Source organism: Pygocentrus nattereri, chromosome 11, assembly GCF_015220715.1.
Source record: "Pygocentrus nattereri isolate fPygNat1 chromosome 11, fPygNat1.pri, whole genome shotgun sequence".
Classification (NCBI taxonomy): Eukaryota; Metazoa; Chordata; class Actinopteri; order Characiformes; family Serrasalmidae; genus Pygocentrus; species Pygocentrus nattereri.
The window spans coordinates 5,016,920-5,041,752 of NC_051221.1; the positions used below are offsets into that span (position 1 = coordinate 5,016,920).

A 24,833-nucleotide genomic window follows, 5' to 3' on the forward strand; every position below is an offset into this window, starting at 1 on the left:
CAAAAATAATCAATACCATCAAATTATGTTACAAGCAGCATTGGTGTCCGTGTAATATCTCAACCCAGTCTGTTCTCTAGTTTAATCTGCCTGATTAAGTCTTCAGCCTCACTAGACTTTTTAAAGATGTGGGGCCCTCCTTACTATATCCCCAGAAATCATGCTGTGTCAGAGTCCTAATAATTGGAGCTGTTCCTCGCCCCTAACTTTTTTCGCTTCTTATGTACGCTTGCTGTCTTGTAAAGGACCTCTGGTTTCCAACCTCCAGGCTCAGTCATTTTTTCTCTATGTCTTTATATTTTCCTTCGAGCAATTGTATTTTGGCTTGGAGCAAAGTGTCTTCAGTTGTTGAGATCCTTGTCTTTGCCTGTTTGACTCGCACTGCATAGTCAGTAATGACCTTCCACACATTCTCAATAGCTGCCAAAATACTGTTGAATCTGATGGAAAACTCAGATTTTGTAGGGATGACTCTCTCGAACATTGTATCCTCAGATGCCATGCTGGCATTAGCTGTTCTTCAATCTGTCAATTGCCTTGGGCGCTAGCAGCAGATTTGGAATTGGTGCTTAGCAATGCAAAGTTCAGTAGTTAAGACTAAAGTGTTTAATTATGGACTAGGCTTGCTCATAGGCAATAAACTGTGGTGTCCTTGAGTAAGACGCCTAACCCTCAACTGCTCCGTGGGTGCTGTGGATTGGACTGCCCACTGCTCCGGGCAAGTGTGCTCACTGCCCCCTAGAGTGTGTGTGCTCACTAGAGTGTATGTGGTGTTTCACTTCACAGATGGGTTAAATGCAGAGGTGAAATTTCCCTGTTGTAGGACTAATAAGGGTCTCTGAATCTTAATACTCTTTGTTCTTCTAATGAAAATGGATGTACAGCAGTCACCAAAATGGTTATTGTAGCAGAGCTTAGCAAGCCACCATAATCAGAAACCATTTAGTCTCAGTGTAACACAGGTTTGGCTAAACCAGTAACTCTGGGGTTTCACTCACAGCTGCAGCATTAGCACGTAAGGGTTTGGCTCCCCATAGTAAGCAGACTTCTCATGGGGGCATGGCTGCAGTGTATGGCACCTTGTTTGGTCTGTTGAGCGTTTAAAACTAGAGACCTGAAAACTGCTGAAATGTGACTGAGGCTTCTGGGACACTGAAGGAGAATGCACGAGGGGTTGGGAGATTTAGAGCATTAACTCCAGATAAGAAAACAGTGTCACACAAACATTCTAACTAGACTAAGCCTCCTAAACCCTGTCCTAACTTTAGAATGAACCCCAACAGGGTCCTAACTTCTGTTTAAGGCCCGTTTCTCTGTTTTTTAGGTGGCTGAGTCAGGCAGCGTAGTTCACTACCAGCATAATGAGCTCCATTTATTTCTACTGGAAAACACGGCTTTCACTGGGAGATGCTTTTCTTTTCTAACTCTGCGTTTTAAAAATCTCAGACGCAGCCGACTTGAACTCCAACGCCCCTCTGATTACCTTCCTGTGTAAATGTTGATGATGAAATATTACAGTGATGTTGGTGAATAATGAGGAGACGGACCTGATCAAATTTTATTAGGAGGAATAACGTTAGTGCGTTAAACGTAAAGCGTTTGGGAAATGGAGATTGAAACTGCGGAGTGGCGGCACTCTGATAAACAGTTGATTGTCGACTTTGATAGAGTAAATTAGGATTTCCTAACTGGAGATAAGATGCTGTAAAATAAGACTCCTAAATTAAGATCAGATTTGCTTCTTTAACACAAACTTGTAAAAAAAAAATCTTCTTCTGACCTATCAGATCTATAAAATCAAAATTTTAACACAAAGCTTATGACATGTAAATTCATACTCTTGATAAATTCTGAACAATAGCTAAGCGAATGACAGTGTAATTCTGTGTCATTTTTTTTATACAAAGATCAAAATTGTCTTTTAAAAACAGTTCATTTACACTCACAGCACACAATAACAGCCTTTTTATTTCAGGCCTAACCTAACAACCTAATAACACTTCCTTTACTGTGTTTTGCCTGTCAAAGTGTAAAATTGAAACATCTGAGCTGAAAATGCCTTAAACAGTACCAAAAGAACACATGTATATGTATATGAACAAAGTATATAAAAGATCATTAAAAAAATAAAATCATAAATTTAGTTTACAACAATGGTTTTAACAGCTTTATTGCCATAAAGTTAGATAAAGTCTGATAATTACAGTTGTGTATAGAGATCATAGATGAGATACAAGCTGGCATATGATAAACATATAAACACAGAGTAAACTGTAATAAACCTCTAATGCACCCATCTAGTTTTATTCAGTTAGTTCAGTTTGGATCTTTTACAGAGATTATTGAATAAAAGGTCATCTATATAAGTGAACGACAGGCATCACTCAATATAGAGACAGTCTTCCTGTGCAGAATGTTTTCGCTGTTTATCATATTTTTCTGCTGATATAACAATTTTAGCTGACAGTTTCCCGCGCCATACAGTGATGTTAAACACAAGACTGTTACCATACAGACATAGTCTCTCTGTAAAGAGTTCATACTGAACACAGACCATTTAATGTTTCTGAGTACAGTTACATGCATAAGCCCTTTACACTCTTAAGTTTAAACATAATATATGATCATTTGTTTTACACTTAAATGCAGTATTTTTTAATAAGGCTGGTGCACTTGTGACTTTACATAACAAGTAGTTTAACCGTTCATGTTTAAAACAGATGCTAAATATAAATCAATTAAAAGCATATGTATAACAGAAAGGAAGTCTGCATAACCTCCTATAAAACACAAGCTTATCAGCTTAAGAAAAATGACATGTCAAACTGAATAAATCTTTGGTGAACCTTTGTTAAGTAAAAACATAAAGAAAGCACACATAACCATCTGCCTTAAACATGCATTCTTATAAACTTACTGAATTGATATACTTTACCCAGATATTGCTAAAAAGATTTCTTAAAAAAGCTTGATAGGAAGGATGATCATTTTCCATTTAGAAATCAAAACTCAAAATTTTGAGCTTTAGCTTAAACTAAGATCCACTCTACTACACTGGAATAAATATAATATATATTATAAATGTATTTTTTTTTGTTAAAACTGAAAGCAGTATCATTACTGACTGAGGAGAATAAAATTATGCTAAAATACGGTGAGTGTGCACTGTTGTGAGTTGCTCTGTAAAGCCTGAAATAATCATATAAAAGTCAGAGGTGTGAGGTCAGGAGTTTTTCACACCACATCTTACATCTTTACATATTAACATCACATGCACAGGGTCAAAAAGAAGATCCGGCTTGATGTTTAGGCCTCAAATGACCTTAAAACCAACGTTAAACTGATGATCAAATGATCACAATAGTGGATAATTCTCTCACATCCTCACAAGATGTTACCTTCAACAAATTTTGACTGAGTTCTCTTTAAACTCTCCTCTCAGTCATCAGATTAATCCAGCTGGGGAAGGGGTCCAAAGCCAATCCACATTACAAGCTGCGTGCAATTACACATTTCCACCAGAGAGGTCTCCACATCCCCAAATCTTACATAGTCAAGCTTTAACATAACAATGATGTAAAAGCACAGACTTAACAAATGTAAGATAAAGAGTCTGTGCTGTGAGAAAGTCAGGTGCACAATCCTGGAGTTCAGTTACAGTGGAATTCAATTCCTAGAGTTCCCTGTGAAACAGAGATTAAATCATCGTTATGTACTATCATTCACTTTATTAGAAACACCTACTTTGTGCTTTGACTCACTGGCCACTTTATTAGAAACATTTACAATGTACTTCCACTAACTGGCCACTTTATTAGAAACTCCTACAATGTACTTCCACAAACTGGCCACTTTATTAGAAACACCTACCTTGTGCTTCCACTCACTGGGCATTTTATTAGAAACAGTATGTTGTCTGTCCTCAAATACATTCTACAGTAGTGAAAAACAGCAGTTCTTTGTTATTTTTGTTGGGCTGGCTAAAGAAACAGTTGTTTTGTAGCCTTCCACACATAAACGGGAACTGTAAGAACTGTAAAAACAGCGCAATGTGAAGTACCGCTCTTATGAAACACTAAGAGCTCTTAATCTTCAATCTGCTAAAGGTGCGAGTCCAAGCCAGGTGTATGATGCTTCACATCAATAAATGACAATTTAATATAACCCAGACTGACAGCCTATTATCAAGAGGCTCTAGTAACTGTAGCCTGCAGTCTTAATACAGTACATTTCAGCCATTTCATCTTTTAGCCCACAAAACATCGCTATTTCTAACTCTGAATGGGAAAAAAACCTATACAATTATTATATTTCCAACAATCACCAAAGCCTTATTCATATTTTATACAGTTATTCAAAACACTGGAACACTGACAGTTCAGATGCTGCTTCATTTCTCTCTAGCCAGTGTGAACATTCATGCAGTCTAACTCCTCTGGTGGCAGATTGAAATGAGATTATGGGGTCGTTGCCAAATTCCCAGAATTCCCTGCTGTCGAGACGCTCGGCTCCACAGAAGAAGCAAGACAAGAAGCAACTGCTGAATTTCTGATGAGAAGCATTAGCGTGTTTATTTTCTCCGTTTTAAGCAGGCCTCTGAGCTGTTACTGCATCGTTTCCTATACTAAAACTGGTTACTGGAGAAAAGGGCCACGGAAACCGAAGTAGCTTTCATGATAAATGTGCCATCAACTGCTCAGTCTGTGGAGCTGAGTGGTCTCTCTTTAAGTCAGTATTCACAGAAATTTCCCTATACACTAAAAACCTGAAAATGAAACCTGAAATTAGACTAGATTTCCTCGTGACTGACCAACATGGGAAATCATCTCAGGTTTTTAGATGTTTATCCAGGACAGATATTACCAGGGTCAGATGAACCATCAAAAAAAAACATCATTTTCCCCAATTGCTCCCTGGGCGCCATGGATAGGGCTGCCCACCGCTCCGGGCAAGTGTGCTCACTGCCCCCTAGTGTGTGTGTATTCACTAGTGTGTATGTGCTGTTTCACTTCACGGATGGATTAAATGTGGAGGTGGAATTTCCCCGTTTGTGGGACTAATAAAGTATCACTTAACTTAAAGTTTGGTTTAATGTTGACATAGCTCCTAAAGTTTGAGCAACAATAAGGGCACATCACAGCAGAGTTACAGTGGATGTCATTAATTCCAACGATTATTTAAATGATTTTAATGTGGAATATTATTACCTGACTCAAAACTGAAGTCAGAACCACCAGTAAAAAGTAAAAAGAGCTTTATGATTAGTATGTCGTAAACCCAGCAGTGTATCTATCAGTGCTTTGTGTTTGAGAAACTATTTTGTTTCATCGGATTGAAATTTAGTTCAATAAAGAAAATATATAAAAAAATATTCAAAAAGAGCTTTAAAACAGACACTGTCGCTGTCCTTTAAACGCAGTCTCATATTACAGTAAACTGTCTGCTGTTGCAGCGCTGCTGTACTAGGATAGGGTACTTCTACAGTAGAGTTTCTACATTATGTATCATGACAAGATAGTACAGAACAACAAAATCACAATGGCACTCACCTTTTTGACCGGCTTGCTCATAATACACCACAGTTTCAACATTTTCAGCACCTGGAATGATAAATAAATAAAATATTAAATGCTGTTTTGTTTTCAGATTTACATTTTCATTTTTGCTTTTGTTTTTATTTAGACAAAGGAATGGAAAAAGAATATTTCTGTTATATTTTAAGCTATGATAAACTGGCAAGTACACAATTCCATTTTAGACCTTAAAATGTCATACTATCTTCAGCCAACATGGAGGGGGGCTTATTTCACTCGAGCAAGTAGAAATTCACAATCATATTCTACTTTTTGATGACAAGATCTTTTTTTGTGATCAGTTTGTTTCCAATATAGGTTTATATTAAACTGATACATCAAGATTTTCTTTTATGCTGACAGAAATCTAACCACACATCTCCTGTAAGCTGCTTTTTGTCATTTTGCATCACATTTTATGGATGAAGATGCTGAGGTGGAAGCCTGAGGAAGTATGTTTTTCTTTTGGGTGTATTATGTGATATTTTCAATTTTTATTCTTTCTTCTTTGAACATAACCTGTACTGATATAATCCTTACTCACCAGTAATCCACATGTTGATAAGGACAAAGATGATCCCACCCAGAATCACCACCACTCCACTAATTGCTCCTCCAACTAGTCCTGAACTTGAGCTCCAGCATTCACTGCACTTTATGTCTTAAAACATAACAGTGATGAACAATAATTACAGAGCTGTATATTTTTGTTGGACATTTAAAACTGTGGTCTGTATTTTTCCAGTAAAACCAGTTTGGAATTTTCAATGAGAATTCCTCAGATATTTCTAGAGAAACTTGCTGAGTCAGAACTGTTCACAGTAGTGGGGATAGGAACCAGACGTCCGCCTCTAAAAGCTCCCTCAAAGAAAGTTATTACATTAAATGGTTATGAATTCACTGCCTGATGACTGATTTTCCACTATTTTCCCATCATCAACATTCAAGACCTTTTCTTTTTTAAATAATTTTTCTCTTGCCAGGCAAGTTACTGCATTTTTTATTTCAACTAATATATATCATTATAAAACAAAACTTCCCATAGCTACAGAAAATCTTCTCTGTAAAAGGATCTGTATCACTCATTAGTCGCCACACTTTACTCAGTATTTCTTGAAAAGAGTTACAGCCATGGATATTCAGTTTACAGACCTGAGTCAGATTTTCTCTTAGTGCTCACAGTTTTACGTACCAGTACAGATTCTCTGTGTTTTACCTGTGTTGTGGTGTATTATACCCTTATTTAGAACTGTACTAGGTAGGGTACACATGGACTATGATATTTATACCAATACTTATAAATACTGTGGTTAATTTTATTTTCTTCCTATAGTTTAGCTAAGTTGTTTACTTTCTATTTTCAGTTGCTTCCTCCTTATTTTGAACTGCAGAGCACACCAATGACTGATTATATGGCTAACAGGTGTCTGCTTCAACTACTGATTGTAGTTGTTTTTAGTAATTTAGTAACTGCACAAAAAGCTGCCTGCAGGTGTTTCCAACATAGCGTGCGTTGTACTGAGCAGGGGTCAAGTTCTGGAGCCCTGGGCAAAAAACAGGAATGAATACACATACACTACGAAAACTGAGATCTTGGCAAGTGGAATGATCTTAAATGTAGTGGATATGTCGAATATTTCTCAATTGCTGTAAGAATATTCAAATATTATTAATTTTATTTCTGGTATTTTCAACTTGTTTCAAGTATTTTGCTACATGAAATTCTGTGCTTTATTATGTGAAATTCTGGAAGATAAGTTCATGTGTTTTAAGAAATAATGCTTATCTGCCAACATAGTGAGATAATGTGATACAGATCTGCATAGAATTAAACTACTGAGAATGAGATTACTTTTCCCCAGAAGTAATAATGAACAGAATCCCTACAGTTTGAGAGAAGTAATTAGTATCCTGTAATGGGTTTTTTGTGTAAGTCCCCAACACTGGAGCTATCTACACTAATATTAACATAAGCATTATGTACAGTCCGCTGAGCCTGTGCAGCGCTCTGTTCTCTCTGTTTTTACATTTCTCAACTGTATTTGGATAACTTTAATTTTCCCTCTCAGCCTCCCTCCTCTGTATGATATAGATTAACGCTTAATTGCCTTGTTCATACTAGACTGTGTTTACACAGCTGTGTCATCAATCATGTAGCATGACCGGGGGATGGGGCTGCAATCAAATAACTGCAAATAATCACTATGTTTATATATTCTATATAGTTCAAGAATGGTTATTTTAAGATGTAAGACGTATTTGTACAATACATCTTATTTGCATTTTCATGGGGCCTTTGGCTCATGGGGGTTTCCTTAGTGGAAAGACCACCCCTATTCCTGACGTAATCCATAACAATTTACCAATAGCTGTGGGAGAAATAAACTGTATGCTAGAACTGCTATCAGACTGGGCTACAGCAGATTAGAGAGCTCTCCTCCAATAAAGACCCTGCTCTCCCGGCTCTGTATTTGGCATAGAAGAAGATTTACAACAATATTAGTTTTGATTAAAGTGGGGAAATACTTTAAAGCTGTCCTCTCATCATGTAGTTTTGGTCTAGGCCCTGCACATCTGCTATTCTGTTAAACACGGTTTAGATTTACATTGAGAAACTAATTCTAAACTTCAGTACACCAGAAATACATGAGGTTACACAGATATAATTACCCCATGTTGTAATTATTGGTTCTTCAAAGGTGCTGTGGGTCACATAACAGTCATAATCTGCTGTGTTGTCCTCCTGGATCTCCACACTCTTTCTCAGCTGGTAGGTTCCATCACCATTGGGTCTGACTCCTGAAGATCTTAGTAGATGTTCAGGCAGTGAAGTCTGGAACTTCCTCACATTCAGCTTCACGTCTTTGGGGTACAAGCCTGTGGCCAGGCAGGTCAGGATCAGTCTGCCTGAGTTAGTTGTAGATTTCTTTGCAAGTGCATGAACATCTGGTTTGGCTGGAATTACAGCAAATTCTTTCATTTATTGAAAAATAAAATAAAATGCACACTATTTTTTTCCTTCAGTAGCCTGTTATCATCTGCTACAGAGTTAACCAGCATGCAGTAGCAAACAACCTCTAGATGTGAGAAGTGTCACGTGCTTCCTCTGTGGCTCTGTGGCCAAACGTTATTTTATTTAAAGCTACCTGTCACAAGACGACTGGCCCTCAGCATGCTCTCAGGAAATAAGATACAAGTTCATGCCAACAAAGAAGTTCACATTCTCAAGAAAAGTACAAGGACTTTGGGAACTCACAGTGATTTCTCAGTGATTCTTTTCCGTACTGCATGAATTTGGTGAGCCAGTCCACACATTCTCTCTCCAGGTAACCCTTGATGTACTGGTTCAGGATGGGAACATCATCCCATTTCCTTTTGGTTGGCAAAGCTTGTGCAACTGGAGCGATCCACCGCATGTTATCATCATCAAAAGAGAGGAACTCATCGCCATCATAGCTGTACTCAACAATGCCTCTCAGAAATGTGGGTTTTCCATCTGCTTCATCGATCTCACAGCCATGTCTCCACTGAAGAACGTGAAGGTCTAGAATTTGAGTTAATGTAGCAAGACAATGAAGATAAAGACTTTAGCTGGCACAAAACCAGAGGAATCATACAGTGGATGGAAACTTGTGATATGTTTTTAAGATGAATGAGTGACGGATCACTAACCGGTCTCATTGTGTCTCATTCGCTGCATCAGGATTTCCACATTGACCTTGAACCACTGCTCTTTGCTCTTGCGAGACTGGGTGCCTTTGTCCCAGTAATCTGGCTGCATCTTCTCCTTCATCCAGTCCTGCTTAGGAACCTTGACCTGTTCCTGACTGTTGTAGTAGTCGATGGCCCGGTCATCGAGCAGACCGAGTGCTGTGAACTCATAGATCCCTGGTAGAGCGACATCTTTGGAGAGCACGGTGTAAATGTAGTACAGAGAGTGTTTATCTGGGGGGAACACGGAAAAAAAGGGGTTAGAAAACATGTTAATAAGTGAAACATGATCTCTCCCAACATTGTTGTCAAAAACACAGCTATAAAATAAAATTAGCAGAGCATGAATCTCAATCTAGCAAGATAAAGCAACAAAGTAGGTTCAAGTAAAACATGTTCAGTTTCTCCTGTTTCCACAGCAATTCAGAATCATTCATGTCCGCATCGCGATGCATCTAAGAATCAAGTTTTTTCAGCAGCCCCTACTGCTTTAAGTTCATGAATGGTGAGGCTCACATACATCTGCCTATGGCTTTTAACGCTCCTCCCAGAGTTGTTGATTAGCAGCTCTGATATGTTTGATTTGTCCAATAACGTTGCCGAAGTAAGATCAGGGTGGGGATGTATGATTAGACTATGATTGCACTTGAATGTATAAACCCAATTCCAAATAAGTTGAGACAGCATGTAAAATGCTTGAAAAAAATGGGAAGCAAATTAAATGATCTAAATTATGTTTGACCTGTTAATTTAAAACAGTAGAAAAACACAATATCTGATGTTTTATCTCATGAACCTCATTGTTTCTGTGCTCATTCCCAATATGATGCCATCAACATGTTCCAAAGAAGCTGGGACAGGAGCAAGTTTACCACTGTGTAACGTCACCTTTCCCTTAACAACAATACAAATCTGGGGGCTGAAGACAAAATGATGCTGGTTTGAAAGAAGAATTTTGCTCTTATGTACTTCTGTTCTACTGAAAATACTGTATCTTTATTCTTCTATTGATATTTGTCACATGACAGGACAAGAAAATACATTTCATATGGGTGCAGGTCAAGCTGCGGCGCCACAGCCGAGCTCATCATTTTATTCCAAATTAACAGCGTCTGATTTTTTGTAGTGACCACACTAAACGAAATATCAATTTTATCCAGTAAACTGCCGTCCTCTGAGAAAGTTTGTGCACAAATTCCATGTTGTTGTTGATTTTCTGAGTGTAATCAAGTGAAACATCCTCTACAGAGACACACTGCTGAACATTTAATACACAGTTACTGTTTATCAACTGAATTTAACACAGTGGGATATAAAACAAACAAACAAATTAAAACTGTGGCCTGTGCAAAAGTTATGGCACATTTTATATTGCATTTCGTCTTTAACTGAGAAAATAAACAGAAACTTTGCACTGAAATTTGGAATTAAACATTATTTTTTATTATAAAGTATTAAAATTTACATGACATTTAATTCTTAATTTGTTAAATTGTTACACACAGTTTCTCCAACAGAGGCGTCGACTCTAGTCCAGATACTGAAGGAAGCTAAACAAGTTAATCAGGTGTTGAGCAGAGCAGAAACAGGGGGCCTGAACTGACTCACCTCCTCCGAGAGCAGAGACAAACACTCCACTGAGAAAGACCACACAGACCACCGGAGGCGCCCCCATCACCCAGCTCAGTAAAATCACACTGGATGGTCTTCTGCTGAGAGAAGTCGGTTTTCCTCTCTCTCTCTCTCTCAGGCGTCAGCCTGGTCCGTTAATTTACGACTACTTAGTTTTTCTGTCCGCCCGTATTCGAGAGAACTCCCGCCTCCTGCGCAATGATTGGCTTAGAGCCCCTTCACTCTCCAGCAGTTCACCAATCAGACCGAGCGCAGGAAGGCCGAGCCTGAATACGGGTAGGTAAGAGGGAAACAGCGTAAATATATGAGTAAAGTAGTTTAAGGAGTCTGAGCTGAATATCGTGGAGAGCTATCGGGACTATGGCTCTGTTATCAGCTTAGCAGCAGTTTAGTCTCAGTTTAACAGGTTTGGCTAAACCTGGCCTCTTCCTATTTCCCCCTTTATATCAAAAACAGGACTGCTGAACAGCAGAGGGCGCCCGCGAGCAAGTCCTGAATGAACGGGAGTGAACCGAGCTAAACGGCTAAAAAAATAAAAGGTTAAAATAGTTTCTCATCGCTTACCCAAACTTTCCTTTAGTTTTACACAGTGAAGGATGTGTTTCACTAAAAATGCAAAGAAAACTCACCTGTTTATTTCCTTTTTCTACAGCAAACGGGTTTTGGGCAGCAGGAGGCGGGCTTTACTGGTCCTGAATGCTGATTGGTTAACCAGCAGCATTGGCTGTTTAAGCTCACAGACGTCATGAATTTCTCAAACGCTCCATATTAACCCCCTCAATTGGACTCATTTGGGAGCTCCATCTCATTTGAGAACCACTGAAAAAATTACAGAGAGGTACTCATCCTCTCTACAGACACACAGACATACACTCTCACATACACACCCCACCTGGGGCAGTTCAGCCTGACTGCATGTCTCTGGACTGGGAGGAAAACCACACAGACACAGGGGCAACATACAGACTCCATGCAGAAAGGACCCTCGTAGCTTGACCAGGGAATCAAACCCAGCTCTCGTATATTCTCATTCAATTCTGAACCGTAGCTCAGCTCATGATGGTGCAACTCTGTGTGCATCAATTTTTAAATATAAAGATCAAAACTGCAACTTCCACAGACAGCAGTGCCGTTTAAAAGCCCAAATGACTTCAGATTTAACCTCAGATTAAATTCTCAACCACAGCTAAGCTAAAACGTGCAGCTGCACCATCATGTCTGTTGTACAGTAAACATACTACATTTAAAGAAAACACAGACGTACATGAACGCAGAATATAAATGATAATAAAAACAAGAAAAACTTTATTCAACAGCTTTATTGCAATAAAGTAAAATTCAAACTGACAGTACTAAAAGACGTCCATGAAGAACAAAATAGAACAGAACCAAATGTTCTACCGTCCCAAGTTCGAAAGCAATAAAAAATCTGGGTCTGTTTTACAGAAACTTCTCATCTTTTAGTCTTAAGTTTAGATCTGACAGGCCAAGATGTTTCACTAAATATATTTCAGAAGCAAATCGTATCTTAATTTAGGAATCTCATCTTATGTTATAATCAGTTCCAGCCAAGTGAGCTGATTGGTTGAGAAGCTCTAACTGTGCTGTTATTTCACCATAACATCACAGGTTATTCACCAATTTCCCAAACTGTCGTCACCACTGAGCAGCTTTTCAGTCGGCAGCTGTGACAGAAGAACAACTGGACAACCTGGAATCAGCCAGAAATGAACCCAACACCATTCGCCAGACGTGTCTGATCTTCAGAGTCGGACCAAATCAGACTGAGCCGTAAAACTGACCCAATAAAAAACAGAAAATCTGCTCAGTGGTGACGACAGTTTGGGAATTTAGTGTAAGGAGCTGGAGAACGAACTGCCGGCTGAGCAGCGAGTGGGCGGAGCTCGTTACTCTGACGTAGCAACAAGCTGCTCGTTAAGGAGCTCTAATTAGGAGGAAGGAACTGAACATTAAAACATATTAAACGCCGCGTTCACGGCCAGTTTATTCATTTCTTACTGTATTTATTTACCTGCTGTATTAAAGCAGTAGAGGAGTGAGTTATCATCAGTAACCTCACGTGATGTTATTTCAGGATAACACACCCCCTCTCAGGTTCTACTGTTTAAATAGCTTCTGTCCTAAATTCAGTCGTGACTGAAGTTGTCATGGGGACTAAACAGATCAGATTTCAGAGATAAGAAGTGTCTGTAATACGACAGAATCATAAAAACATTAATAAAAACATTTTAATACAGTTAATACATATAAACACTCAGTAAATTGTATTAAAGCTCCATCAGGTTTCATTCAGTCTGGATCTTCTACAGAGGTGATTTTTTTTTCTGCTGTTGGTCTAAAAGGTCATCCAGATGAGAGACTCAGATTCTTTATGAAGTGGACGGCTAACATCACTCAATATAGAGAGTGTTTACTATTTTAATCTGCTCTTTTAAGAGTTCTAGCTAACAGGTTCCTGCACCGTACAGTGGTGTTAAACACAAGACTGTTGCTATAGAGACAGTCTCTCTGTTCATACTGAACACAGACCATTTAATGTTTGAGTATAGTTACATGTATAAGCCCTTTACACTCTTACGTTAAACACAATATATGATCAGAATATGTTTTATACTTAAGTGCACTTGTGACTTTATATAACAAGTAAACACTGAAGCTTTACTCTGAATAAAATCTATTCAGGATTAAACAGATGCTAAATAGAAATCAATTAAAAGCTTAAATATAACAGAAAGCATGTCTGCATAACAGCCTACAGATATGAGCTTTTAAAATCAATGCGATTTGCTGAGTGGTCATAAGGGATTCATATGAAGCTTGAATGGAAGCAATAATTTTCTGTGTGTAAATCTTTGGCTTGGTGAACTTATGCTAAAAAAACTTATCAGAAGAAAATAGACATAACCATCTGCCTTAATAAATGCATCCTTCATTACAACAATGTATTGATCCTTTTCTATTCAGAAATCAAAGCGTTTCCATCTTTGTTGAGCTTTTGCTTAAGTGACGATCCACTGGACTATGTTAGAAGAATGAAATATTCAGCTGTTCCTTGACACTTGACCCGAATGTTTATCATTAAGAGCACTGAAATGGAATTTTTATTTTGGATGATTTCTGTTTAAGCTGCACTATGTAGGTTGTTTTTGTTGAAACTGAAATAAGCATCGTTATTGAGTGAGAACAAAACGCCACATTGTACATCTTTACATTTTAACATTTTAACATAATGTCACACGCACAGGCTCAAAAAAAAGGTCTGACTTGATGTTTAGGCCTCAAATGATCTCAAAATCAATCATTATACTTGTTAGATCCTAGTGTCACTCCTGATCAGTACTCTGCTAGGGTTCAGGAGTACATCATGACCTATGGGGTTCAGTCCTATGGTGCGCATAAGGCCTTAGGGCTTGCGTCATACAGAGGCCTCAGCTTATGCTTGTGCGTTCATATGGTTAGTTGTAACTAGGGCTGGACGATATGACAAAAATTTATATCACGATATATTTCTTAATTTTGGTCGATACGATATAATTCCGATATCGATATGAACTACATAAAACCACAGAAAACTGCCAAGAACATCCACAGTGAATGTCTGTACCTCCAAACTTCTGAAAAATTAATTTGCCAAGTCTATGAACCCTCCTCCCATGTAAGCTTTTAGAAATACAAATGGTACTTCACCTTTTATTTGTATTCAGCCGAACAAGAAACATGACATTGCCTTCAAATAAACATAAACTTCTTGGCTTTGTCAATATTAATATCTTCAAACTACAACATGGGCTGATTATCTTATTCTTATGTACATATAATGAAACAAATGTACTTCATCCAAGATAAGGAATATGAAAAGTGCTCAGAGTTTCTAGGGAATACAGAAAAATGAGCAGGCAACAATAAAAACACATGTAAGGTTCGGAGGTTCGGCTTGACCACAGGTAAGCTGTGGTCGCAAAATACGACGCTGACTTCAGCTGCTCCTCCACCCTTTCCCTAACTTCACCATAAAGCTTGGGTATAGCTGTGCGTGAAAAATACCGGCGGCCAGGGAGTTCGTATCTGGGGTCGATGACAGAAATCAATTTCCTGAAGCCTGCATTCTCCACTGTAGTAAACGGCATCATGTCCTTAGCCAAGAAGTTTGTTACAGCTTTAGTGATGTCTTTATGACGCTTGGCCTGTTTGTCATATGGCATGTGAACGCAGCTATCCGTGTTTGCTGCGTGGGGTTCCCTTTGCTTAACACACCTGCTGGTGATGGTGGGGGTGCTGGTGATGTCTCAGGGACAGGTTGGCTTAAACTTTTATGGTGCCTCATCTTCACACTCTCAGAATATTCTGTCGAGTGGAACTACTTTGATGTGTTCCCACTGCTACTGAAACCTGAAGTTTATCAGATCTTCGATAGCCGAACCACTTCCACACCACTGAATTTGTCTTTCCTCTCTTATCAACTATTTCGTCTGCTTTATTATCACTCGTCGAAGCTCGTTCAGTCACATTTGTATTGCGGTCAGCGGTACTCATTTTACAGCTAGAACGTGCCGCGTTGGAACCGAACCGAACCTAGCCTAGCCTGCTATTGCTGAGCAGTGGCTGCGTGCCTGTGGTGTACGTCATCAATGTAATGAATCCATCAATGTAATGAATACATCAATGAATGTAATGAACTGGTGGCAGCGCCCTGTAATGAACGTCAGCGCAGATGTTGTAAATAATATTTATCGAAATATTGGAAATGTGCCTAAAAATCATATCACCGTTATTGAAATATTTTCTATCGCGATATATATTGATATTGAGTTATTGTCCAGCCCTAGTTGTAACTCATAGTGCCAACGGTGTCCAATCAGCAATGTTCTAACACTGTCTGTTGTTCAGGCTCCATGTAACTGGACATCACAAAGGTCCTTGGGGTCCCTGTCTAACTATAAACCTATTTCTACCCAAATACCCAAATCTTACATAGTGCAGCTTTACCGCAACAGTGATGTAAAAGTCCTGACTTGATAAAAGAACAGAAAAGAGTCTGTGCTGTAAAAGTCTGGTGTGGAATTCTGAACAATGTGGAGTTCAGTTCCAGTATAATTCACTTCCTCTGTTCTGGAGTTCCCTGTGAAAAAGATATTAAATTGTTGTTATGTACTATCAACAGTCGCCTTATTAGAAACACCTAGCTTGTACTTCCACAAACTGGCCACTTTATTAGAAACACCTAGCTTGTACTTCCACAAACTGGCCACTTTATTAGAAACATCTAGCTTGTAGTTCCACAAACTGGCCACTTTATTAGAAACACCTGGCTTGTACTTCCACAAACTGGCCACTTTATTAGAAACACCTAGCTTGTACTTCGACTCACTGTCCACTTTATTAGAAACACCTACCTTGTTTTTCCATTCACTGGAAACGCAGTGTAGACTGACTTGGTGGTGTGTGTGGAGCTGGAACGAATGTCTGAGACACAGCAGTGTTATTGTAGTTTTTACACAAGTCAGTATCAGGGCTGGGAGTGGACTGTCCACTCATAATTATCCAGACAAGAGCAGCTCTGAGGTCAGTAACTGACCACTGATGAAGGTCTGGAGAACGACTAACACAAGCTGGTGACAGATGAACTACAGAGTCTAACTGTACATCACAAGGTGGAGCTACAAAGAAAGGGTTTCTAATAAAGTGGCCAATGAGCTAATAAGAACAGAACTGGTGTTTCACAGGAAGACACATTAAGGATAAATACACTTATCAGATATAATCAGAAATATTTTTGGGGGTAACTAGTTAAATAATCTGAAGCAGCTGTAACTGTAATGTAACTGTAATCTGCTGTAAGTAAATCCACAGGATCCTGACTGGGCAGCAGGTCTAGACTGCTGTGCAAAGAACTCTGAAGATTACTTTGCAATATTCATATACGTCAATGAATCATATATTATATTAGTGCCAGATGTTGTAACTATTCAGCCAATTTGTAGAATCACAAAAGAATGCGATACAAGACGGCAAGTTATTTTTCATAATAAACTTGAGTTTGTAATGTTATATGGTTTTGAGTTTGTATGTTTTATTATGTTTGTATTCTATGATGTAAAACCGTGTCAGTTATAAAAAGGCTGTTTGCTCCTGTAAGGCTAAATGTAGACATTTCTGTCTAATCCCCCTCGTCCCTTTCAGAAAGTCTTTCATGGTTTTGTTTCTCCACTGTATATTTGTATTTGTAATGCCTGCATGTTAATGTATAAACTACTTACGATAATTTGAGTGTAAGCTTCAGCTGTCAGCGCTGTCTGCTCCTCAATCAGAGTGACCACTGAGTCTTTCGACCCACCATCGCTGGCCACACCTGAAAAACAAGTTTACTGTCAGACTTGATAAAAGGAAAACAAAACTAGGGAGCAGTTCATTCTTTTGATGCCTAAATACCGACCGTCTGTCTGCAAAGCTCTGCTGTGGAGAATCCTCCAAAAATCCATTCCCTCTGATTTTATAGTTTTTCAAAAGCCACTACAGACAGTTTCCAGTGATAAACAGGTCTTGAGCCGACTGACAGCAGCACCAGAAGTCACTGGCATGTTCTCAGTGTACATGATGGACGACCGCTTTTCAGTTGGACAAGTTAAATGTCAGCAAAACTGCTGTCTGCGCCTTTCAACAGCACAAAATAAACCAGTTTAGTCTTATAATTTGCATTTTCCTGTATATCTGCTCTAATATGTCATCTGTCCTCTGAAACACTCTACAGTAGTGAATAATATCACTTCTTGTTTTTGGGGCAGAGCTTTCTAAAGAGATGTAGCCTTCCACACATTAATGAGGGCTTAGGCGATTATAGAATAGAATTTAGAACCATGTGTCTCTGTGTTTACACACTGTGAACACACACATACACACACACACACACACACACACACACACACACACACACACACTAGGGGGCAATGAGCACACTTGCCCTGAGCAGTAGGCAGCCCTATCCATGGAGCAATTGGGGGTTAGGTGCCTTGCTTAAGGGCGCTTCAGTCACAGACCGTCAGCCGAGGGGAGCGAACCAGCAAACTTGAAGTTACAGGGCTGGTTCCCTAACCTCCAGCCCACGACTGGTATCACGACTATGATGTGGTTATGTCAAAATTGTAAAAACAACACAGTGTCATTTATGTGAAGCACCAACAGCTATTAATCTTCAGCATTGTAAACCTGTGAGGTCAAGCCATGGCTATGAAGTGCTTTGCATCAATAAAGAACAATTTAATATAATCCAGACTCATAGCCCAGTAACAATGGGCCTCATTTACCAACATCTTCCTGAGTGTAGTTTTGAGAAAGGTTCTAGGAAAAATTCAGATTGATGACGTGTTCTTACTGCACAGAACTGTCCACAGCTTTGTGTTCTAGAGTGAGGGCAGATTCTGTTCTTAGCTGAGAACAAATCCCAAGTAAGAAAGCACTGGTGCAGGTCAGAATCTTCATGAAAACTGCTCAAGTTGGTTTTAGGAAGATCATTTTTCCATAAGAACGGTTGGTGAATGGACAGTAACTGTAGTCTGCAGGCTATCATAAATGCTGCACTTGGTGGATTTCTGCCATTAGTCACTATAACTGTGGCCTTACGCTGAGTGGCGGTGCTATATCATAGCACAGTGCACTGGGAAAGAGGAGGAAAAAGGTAGAGCGTGTTGTTTTTCCCCAGATTCTCAGAAAACACTGCTGGTGAGACGCTCGGCTCCAACAAGAAGCAACTGCTGAAGTTCTGATCAGAAGCACTGGCGTGTTGGTTTTCTCTGGTTTAAGCAGGCCTCTCTGAGCTGTTACTGCATTATGTCCCATACTGAAACTGGTTACTGGAGAAAAGGGCCACGAACACTGAAGCTGCTCTCACACCGAACTGCTGAGTCTGTAGAGTTGAGTGGTCTCTATTTCTGTCAATATTCACAGAGATTTCCCTACAACATAAAAAGCTCTCAGACTGTACATGGTTATTTCCTTATGACTGCCCATCATAAGGAAGCATCTCTTGAGATTCATAATCAGATGATCCACCCATAATCCTTTCACTGCTGCTACTGGTTTCCTTTTCCTTTCTTTTAAATTAAGTCTAACTTCATAGTAAGACTGCAGCTGCTGTTGCAGCCCTGCTGTGCCACAGTATTTCTACTGTAGAGTTTGCTGAGTAAGAATGAAACTCAAATGGAATTTACCAGCTTGCATGAGCTTTTCAGGAACACCTGAAGAAGAAGTTATATGTAAAAATGTCTTTGTGCTTTTATTAAACGTTCAACACAGGGAAAAATGAAGATGACCGATTGTGAATCTTGGCTTGTTGAAGAGGTACATGATGGTGAGGACTCCAGCATTTAGAGTTAGACATTACAGTGTTACAGTGAAAACAGCCTGATGTGTAGCAACATGCTGAAATTTAAAAGGTCAATTATGTATATTTGAACATGACCACATCGTATCGTAACATGACAGCACAGAGCAATAAAATCACAAGGACACTGACCATTTGGTGGGGCTTGCACACCAGGTGTCGCATTTCCACTACACGGATTGGCTGGTAAATAAGAAAAGAGATTATGTTAATGTAAAATAAACATTAACTGCTGTTCAGTTTTCAGAACTGCATTTTTATTCTTGTTCGTTTTATTTAGAAAAATAATGTAAACGTATATTTGATGCTAAGCCATGACAAACTTGCAAAAAGACTGAGCCACTAGAAAAAATAAAACACTTAAATAAAATGTCATTTTTCTAATCCAAGTTTACAATAAAGAGGTGCATTGGGATTTTCTTTCATGATGACAAGACCCTCACACATCTCCCTGGTAATGAGCTTCTTCCTATCATCTCGTTTTAAGGATGAAGATGCTGAGGTGGAAGCCTGAGGAGGCCTTTTTTCCTTTTGGCAGTCAATTATAAACAATTAATCTTTATACTTTGAGCACAGTTTGTACTGATAGTCTATACTCACCAATTATCCCCTTCTTAATAAGGACAAAGATTATCAAACCGATAATCAGCAGAAGCCCCACCACTCCGCCAATCACTGGTCCAACCGCTCCTGAACCTGAACTCTGGCAGTCAAAGCACATTTTGTCTGTAAACAGAAAAGTGTTGAACAAAATCACTGAGCTGTATGTTTTTGTTCTAACATGACAGTGAAAACATGCTGTAAATCTGAAGTGGACTCTCTTCTATCTTTCATCTGCAGGGGTGACGTATTTTGCTCACTGCAATAAACATATTGCATAAATGACAAATGTCAGTCGCAGCCAAATCCCAATCTAGAGTACTACTGCAGGCTGCCTCTGCATCGTTACTGAACTGCTTCTTACGCACCATCAGAACTCAGGAGCCCGTCTGATTTAACAGATGACTCCTTCAATATCAGCCCTCCATCAGGTCCCAGTGAAAGAACCCAACTCTGTACCTGTATGAAATGTGCTCAGCTTTGGTGGCTACTGTGGATGCAGACACAGCAGCTCTGTGAGCAGCACCTTTAGTCTAGATAACGCCGACGCCGACATGTCAGTCAAGCGAACCGAAACTAAATACCGGACGTTTGTGATATTCCGAGCGAACATTTTTTTTAAGTCTCAAAAATAATATACGTTAATTAAATTAATTATTTTCAAAAGCTGAGCCGCATCAGGGGGATCAAAGAGCCGCGGGTTGCCGTCCCCTGACCTCGTGATCTGACCATAGGATCTGACACTTCTCTTGATCTGACATGCGCTGACATGCGCAGGTTTCACTGTAACCAACACCAAGGCCGAGCCTACTAGCCATTAAGCCAGTCAGAAACAGGGGGGGCGGGACTTGCTTTGACCAAACAAATTGATAGATTCAGTAGGAAATCCCGGGAAATACACGTGCAATTTTTTTTTCAAGTGTCAACGCGAAACGTATAAACTCAGCCATGGAACACAACTACATTAAGCCTATATTAAGCCTGTATTAAGCCTATATTAAGCCTATATTAAGGGGAAAATGGAACTGAATAGTAATTTTAGGGCTGTAGTATTATTTATGAGTTTGTTGCACTGTAACGGTTTCAAAATATTTAAAATAAATGCTGCATAGTTTGCTATTATATTTTTAAAAGAAATGAATGTGTCCTTGTTCATGTCATTTAGTCGATGGTTAGGCTACTAATCAATTCCTAGTTTACTTTGGAGTATTGGAGTATTGTTATTGCCACCTGCTGACCGTTCTTGGTATGGCTGTAGTATCTGTAGTCTCCTATGCTATAGAAGCAATAAGGTATGTGACTAGTTAAAAACAGGTATGGATTCCTGAGCAGGCCTGCTAGTCCCAAGAGTTCTGGTAATCTGCACAAGCTTCTGAAATATAGGCTTATACTGGGTTTGTTTATCTCATGTCTGAATGTTGTTCATGTATTTCAACAAAATTCAACACAATCTATCATTGAAGGGACTAATTCAAAAACAAAAATTCTTTGACAGTAATGAAGATCAGGGTTATATATAGACGTATATCTGCGCCCAGAGGCCAACAAGTTATGTGTTAAGTGTGTCGCATACATAGCACCCCCACCCTGCTCACCTCCCGAGCAGAGAAAAAAAGTTCAGGCTCAGGAATTTTTCCCACTATCACCCCTGGGACCATGTCAGGTATACAAGTGGCTGTTATTTGCCTGTATTAACAACAGCAGACATTTTGCTTTAAAGCCACACAAGCAGCTGTTTGCGCCACTAATAGGGACAAGTACCCCCCTAGAGTAATTCAGGAAATGCCTAATTGAGGAGGACATTTGCTGGTCATGTGAACATAAGGGAAAAGTAACCAGAATAGACAGATAATAGAAAAAACTAGACAAAGAAAAAACATGCAATGATGATATTCATTTCTAACCCTGGGTGAAAATAATATCACAGTATAATTAAGATTTCATATATATATAAGTTTTTGTATACACAGTATCACAGTACTGGGTATTTATGTATATAATTTTTTCTAATAAAATCAGTTTGGAAGCTTAAAGGTGAATTTCACAGGTTTTTAAAAATTCCTCTATAAATAAGTCTCAGGTGTAAACAGAGTCTTTCAGAGTGGTTTGGTGTGAAAAGCTCTGGTCTAGAAAACCTTTCACAGTGGTGGTGATAGGAACCAGACATCCAGCTCCTGCACAGAAAGTTACTACAGTAAATGGTCATTAATTCACTGCCTGATGTCTGAGATATTCTTTTATGATTTAGAGATGATTTTGGCCTAAAACATACTGAAAGTCAGAAAGGCCCATGTAGGATGTTGTGAGGTAAATTAGTTCCAAAAGAAAACTTATTATTTCAGATTTTACCATCATCTCATATAAAAAAAGACTCGTGTAGGTTCTCTGGTGGTTCTGGATAGTAAATAAAATGTCTATATCTGTGTTGTAGTCATGGCGACCCCTGGTTCCCATCACCACCACTGTAAAGACATCTGAACCATTTCATACCAAACCCCTCAATCTCTCTGTTTACACCTCACACACTGAGTTATACAGAAATTGTGAAAAATCACTGGAAATCCCTTTAAGCTAATCTATTTTCAGAAATGTGGCTGCACTGAAATTACTGAAAATAATGACTACAACTGCAAGCAGCAGCTGCTATGCATGTATGTATGTTGCTGCTGTCAGAACAAAATCTTAAAAATTATAACTTTACAGGAGAAGGAAAAACATACTTTACTTTAACTATGAGTCAATGTAACCAGACTTTTCCCCAAGCCATTTCTTTTGGTGCATTCAGCATGAAATTTATATAAAATGTAAAGAGAAACAGGCTTTTTCAAAGGAAGTTAAAAAAAAAGGAAATAAATGGAGATACATGGTTTTGTTCCAACACCAGCAATATGTAGAGGTTTATTCAGGAATGTGTACATGGTAATATTGGGGTAATTGTTCTGGAGCATTTATTTGCTGAGCTCTTCTATAAAGACTCTTATTCTGAAGGCGGAGCTACTGAGACAGTCTAGCGCTGAGGGCTGAGAGTGTAAGACATGAGCTCCACCTAGAGCGAACTGTTAGAGCAAAGCTGAGCTTTGATGAACAGAGTAACAGAACACTCTTCAAACAAAGACACCATTCCTGCAAACCTTGTTCTCATTTACAACAATATTAGTTTAGATTAAAGTGGGGAAATACTTTAAAGCTGTCCTCTCATCATGTAGTTTTGGTCTAGTCCCTGCACATCTGCTATTCTGTTAAACAGGGTTTAGAATTACATTGAGAAACATTCTAAACTTCAGTAGACCAGAAATACATGAGGTTACACAGATATAATTACCCCATCGTTTAATGATTCCTCTTCCATAGAATTAGTCACAAGGATATGGGATGGATCCATAGGTAATGTTTGTTATCAATAATTCCACACCCATTGATTAAATTAGGCAATATTGTCAAATTTCATGTCATAAATAGCTTAATGTAGTCAAGGGGGTAATGGGGTCATTTTTGGTCTACTCTCTCTTTACCCTTAAGCAAATGCTTTCTTAAAAAGTTACATTAAGCGAATAATTGTGATAACTAAAAAACCAAATGTAGAATGAGAATCATAAATCCAATTACCCCATTTTGTAATTATTGGTTCTGCGAGGGTGCTGTGATTCACATAACAGTCATATTCTGCAGTTTCGTCCACCTGGATGTCCACACTCTTTCTCAGCTGGTAGGTTCCATCATCATTGGGTCTGATTCCTGAAGATGTTAGCAGATGTTCAGGCACTGAAGTGCGGAACTTCCTCACATCCAGCGTCACGTCTTTGGGGTAGAAGCCCGTGGCCAGGCAGGTCAGGGTCAGTCTGCCTGAGTTAGTTGTAGACTTCTTTGCAAATGCATGAACCTCTGGTTTGGCTGAAATGACAAATTCATTTTTTTGTTTTGAAAAAGGAAACGTAAATGAAATCCACATAAACATTGTTTTCATTTTTCACAAAGTTTCAGAAATTTCCTGCAGTAGCCTGTTACCATCTTCTACACAGTTTACTACCAGACAGTAGAAAAACAACCTGTAAACGGGTTTTTCTGCAACACTTTAGCCAGTCATCACTTTCTTTAAAGCTACCTCTTATAAAAAGTCTGAGATCAGCTGACTTGTCAGAGTGAGCGATGGTGAGCACGTCAGAGCGGGAGTTTAGTTTTTAGTGGGAGTTTTGTTTTCAGTGTAGCCTAAGTGGTTTTTAATCTCTGCTTTTAAGCACCTCAAGCTTTTTACTGCTATCCCTCCATTAAACTCCTCACTCGGTTGGGCCGGCTGTGCTTGTCTGACCTAAAGAATTACTGAACTGGAAGTTAGGATTTCAGTGCTCATGTTGGCGTCAGCCCAGGCTAACGTTACTCCCTCTGTTATTGATGCCAGAGTCTTGGCTGCTCTAGCCCAAGTTGAAGATCCTTGACCTCGGCTGGGGGGAGACACCAAAGGGAATGAGCTGCTCCACCCTGTGTCAAACAGAGCCGTGGGCTGTGGTGGTCTGCGCAGTGCTAGCTGTTCTGCCTGCCACCCATTACCTCGAACCCTGCAAATGAGCAACAGACTCACAATTCTGGAAGAGCTGGAAGATGATTCTCCTTCTTCTCCTGTCCACACTTGTACACCGTGCAGCCCTGCTACCTCTGCAGGCTACTGCAGAGACAAGGGAGCGCTGCCCCCCTATACACTGCAGGGAGGAACGCAGCCTCCTTTTACTGAACAATGAGACACAGCTCCCTCACCATGTGTGGATCAGCAGCCTCGCCTTTCAGCCTCTCGGGAGGCCCCCACACAGTCGCCCCGCCGTTCACACGTTCTGGGATTCGCTACGTGCTTGTAGGTGACTCCATCACGGGGAACATCAAACACTGTTCAGCAGTCACCCACTCCCGCTCAAGTGCCAAGGTCTCTG

The 24,833-nt window shown here is 39.4% G+C and overlaps 2 protein-coding genes across 4 annotated transcripts in view; both read right to left on the reverse strand.

Annotated features, from left to right (window-relative positions):
• Positions 1–3,137: 3,137 nt before the first annotated feature.
• On the reverse strand, positions 3,138–11,305 carry LOC108415212 (H-2 class I histocompatibility antigen, Q10 alpha chain-like). The gene is made up of 7 exons (XM_017688220.2): positions 10,893–11,305; positions 9,246–9,518; positions 8,830–9,117; positions 8,244–8,528; positions 6,118–6,234; positions 5,550–5,600; positions 3,138–3,683 (listed from the first exon to the last, which is right to left on the reverse strand). Exons 1-7 carry the CDS (start codon positions 10,957–10,959, stop codon positions 3,667–3,669), a joined length of 1,098 nt encoding a protein of 365 aa, XP_017543709.1. The 5' UTR covers positions 10,960–11,305; the 3' UTR covers positions 3,138–3,666.
• A 1,933-nt stretch (positions 11,306–13,238) lies between these two features.
• Positions 13,239–24,833, reverse strand: part of LOC108410946 (class I histocompatibility antigen, F10 alpha chain-like) — a 96,441-nt gene continuing 84,846 nt past the window's right edge. For 2 of the 3 annotated variants that reach the window (XM_037542421.1, XM_037542419.1), the window contains 2 exons: positions 17,195–17,286; positions 13,239–16,056 (listed from right to left, as the gene is read on the reverse strand). In XM_037542421.1, the coding sequence (XP_037398318.1) occupies positions 16,033–16,056; positions 17,195–17,286 (116 nt within the window). In that variant the 3' untranslated portion in view covers positions 13,239–16,032. Of the gene's footprint in view, positions 16,057–17,194; positions 17,287–19,446; positions 19,498–19,914; positions 20,041–23,520; positions 23,806–24,833 lie in introns of all 3 variants that reach the window. The other variant, XM_037542423.1, reaches the window with a different exon arrangement.

Coding starts and splice junctions, on each gene's coding strand:
- LOC108415212 (XM_017688220.2), bottom strand. CDS start 10,959: ATGGGGGCGCCTCCGGTGGTCTGTGTGGTCTTTCTCAGTGGAGTGTTT. Junction 9,519..10,892: donor TGTCTCTGCTCTCGGAGGAG/GTGAGTCAGTTC, acceptor TGTTCCCCCCAG/ATAAACACTCTCTGTACTAC. Junction 9,118..9,245: donor AATGAGACACAATGAGACCG/GTTAGTGATCCG, acceptor CTCAAATTCTAG/ACCTTCACGTTCTTCAGTGG.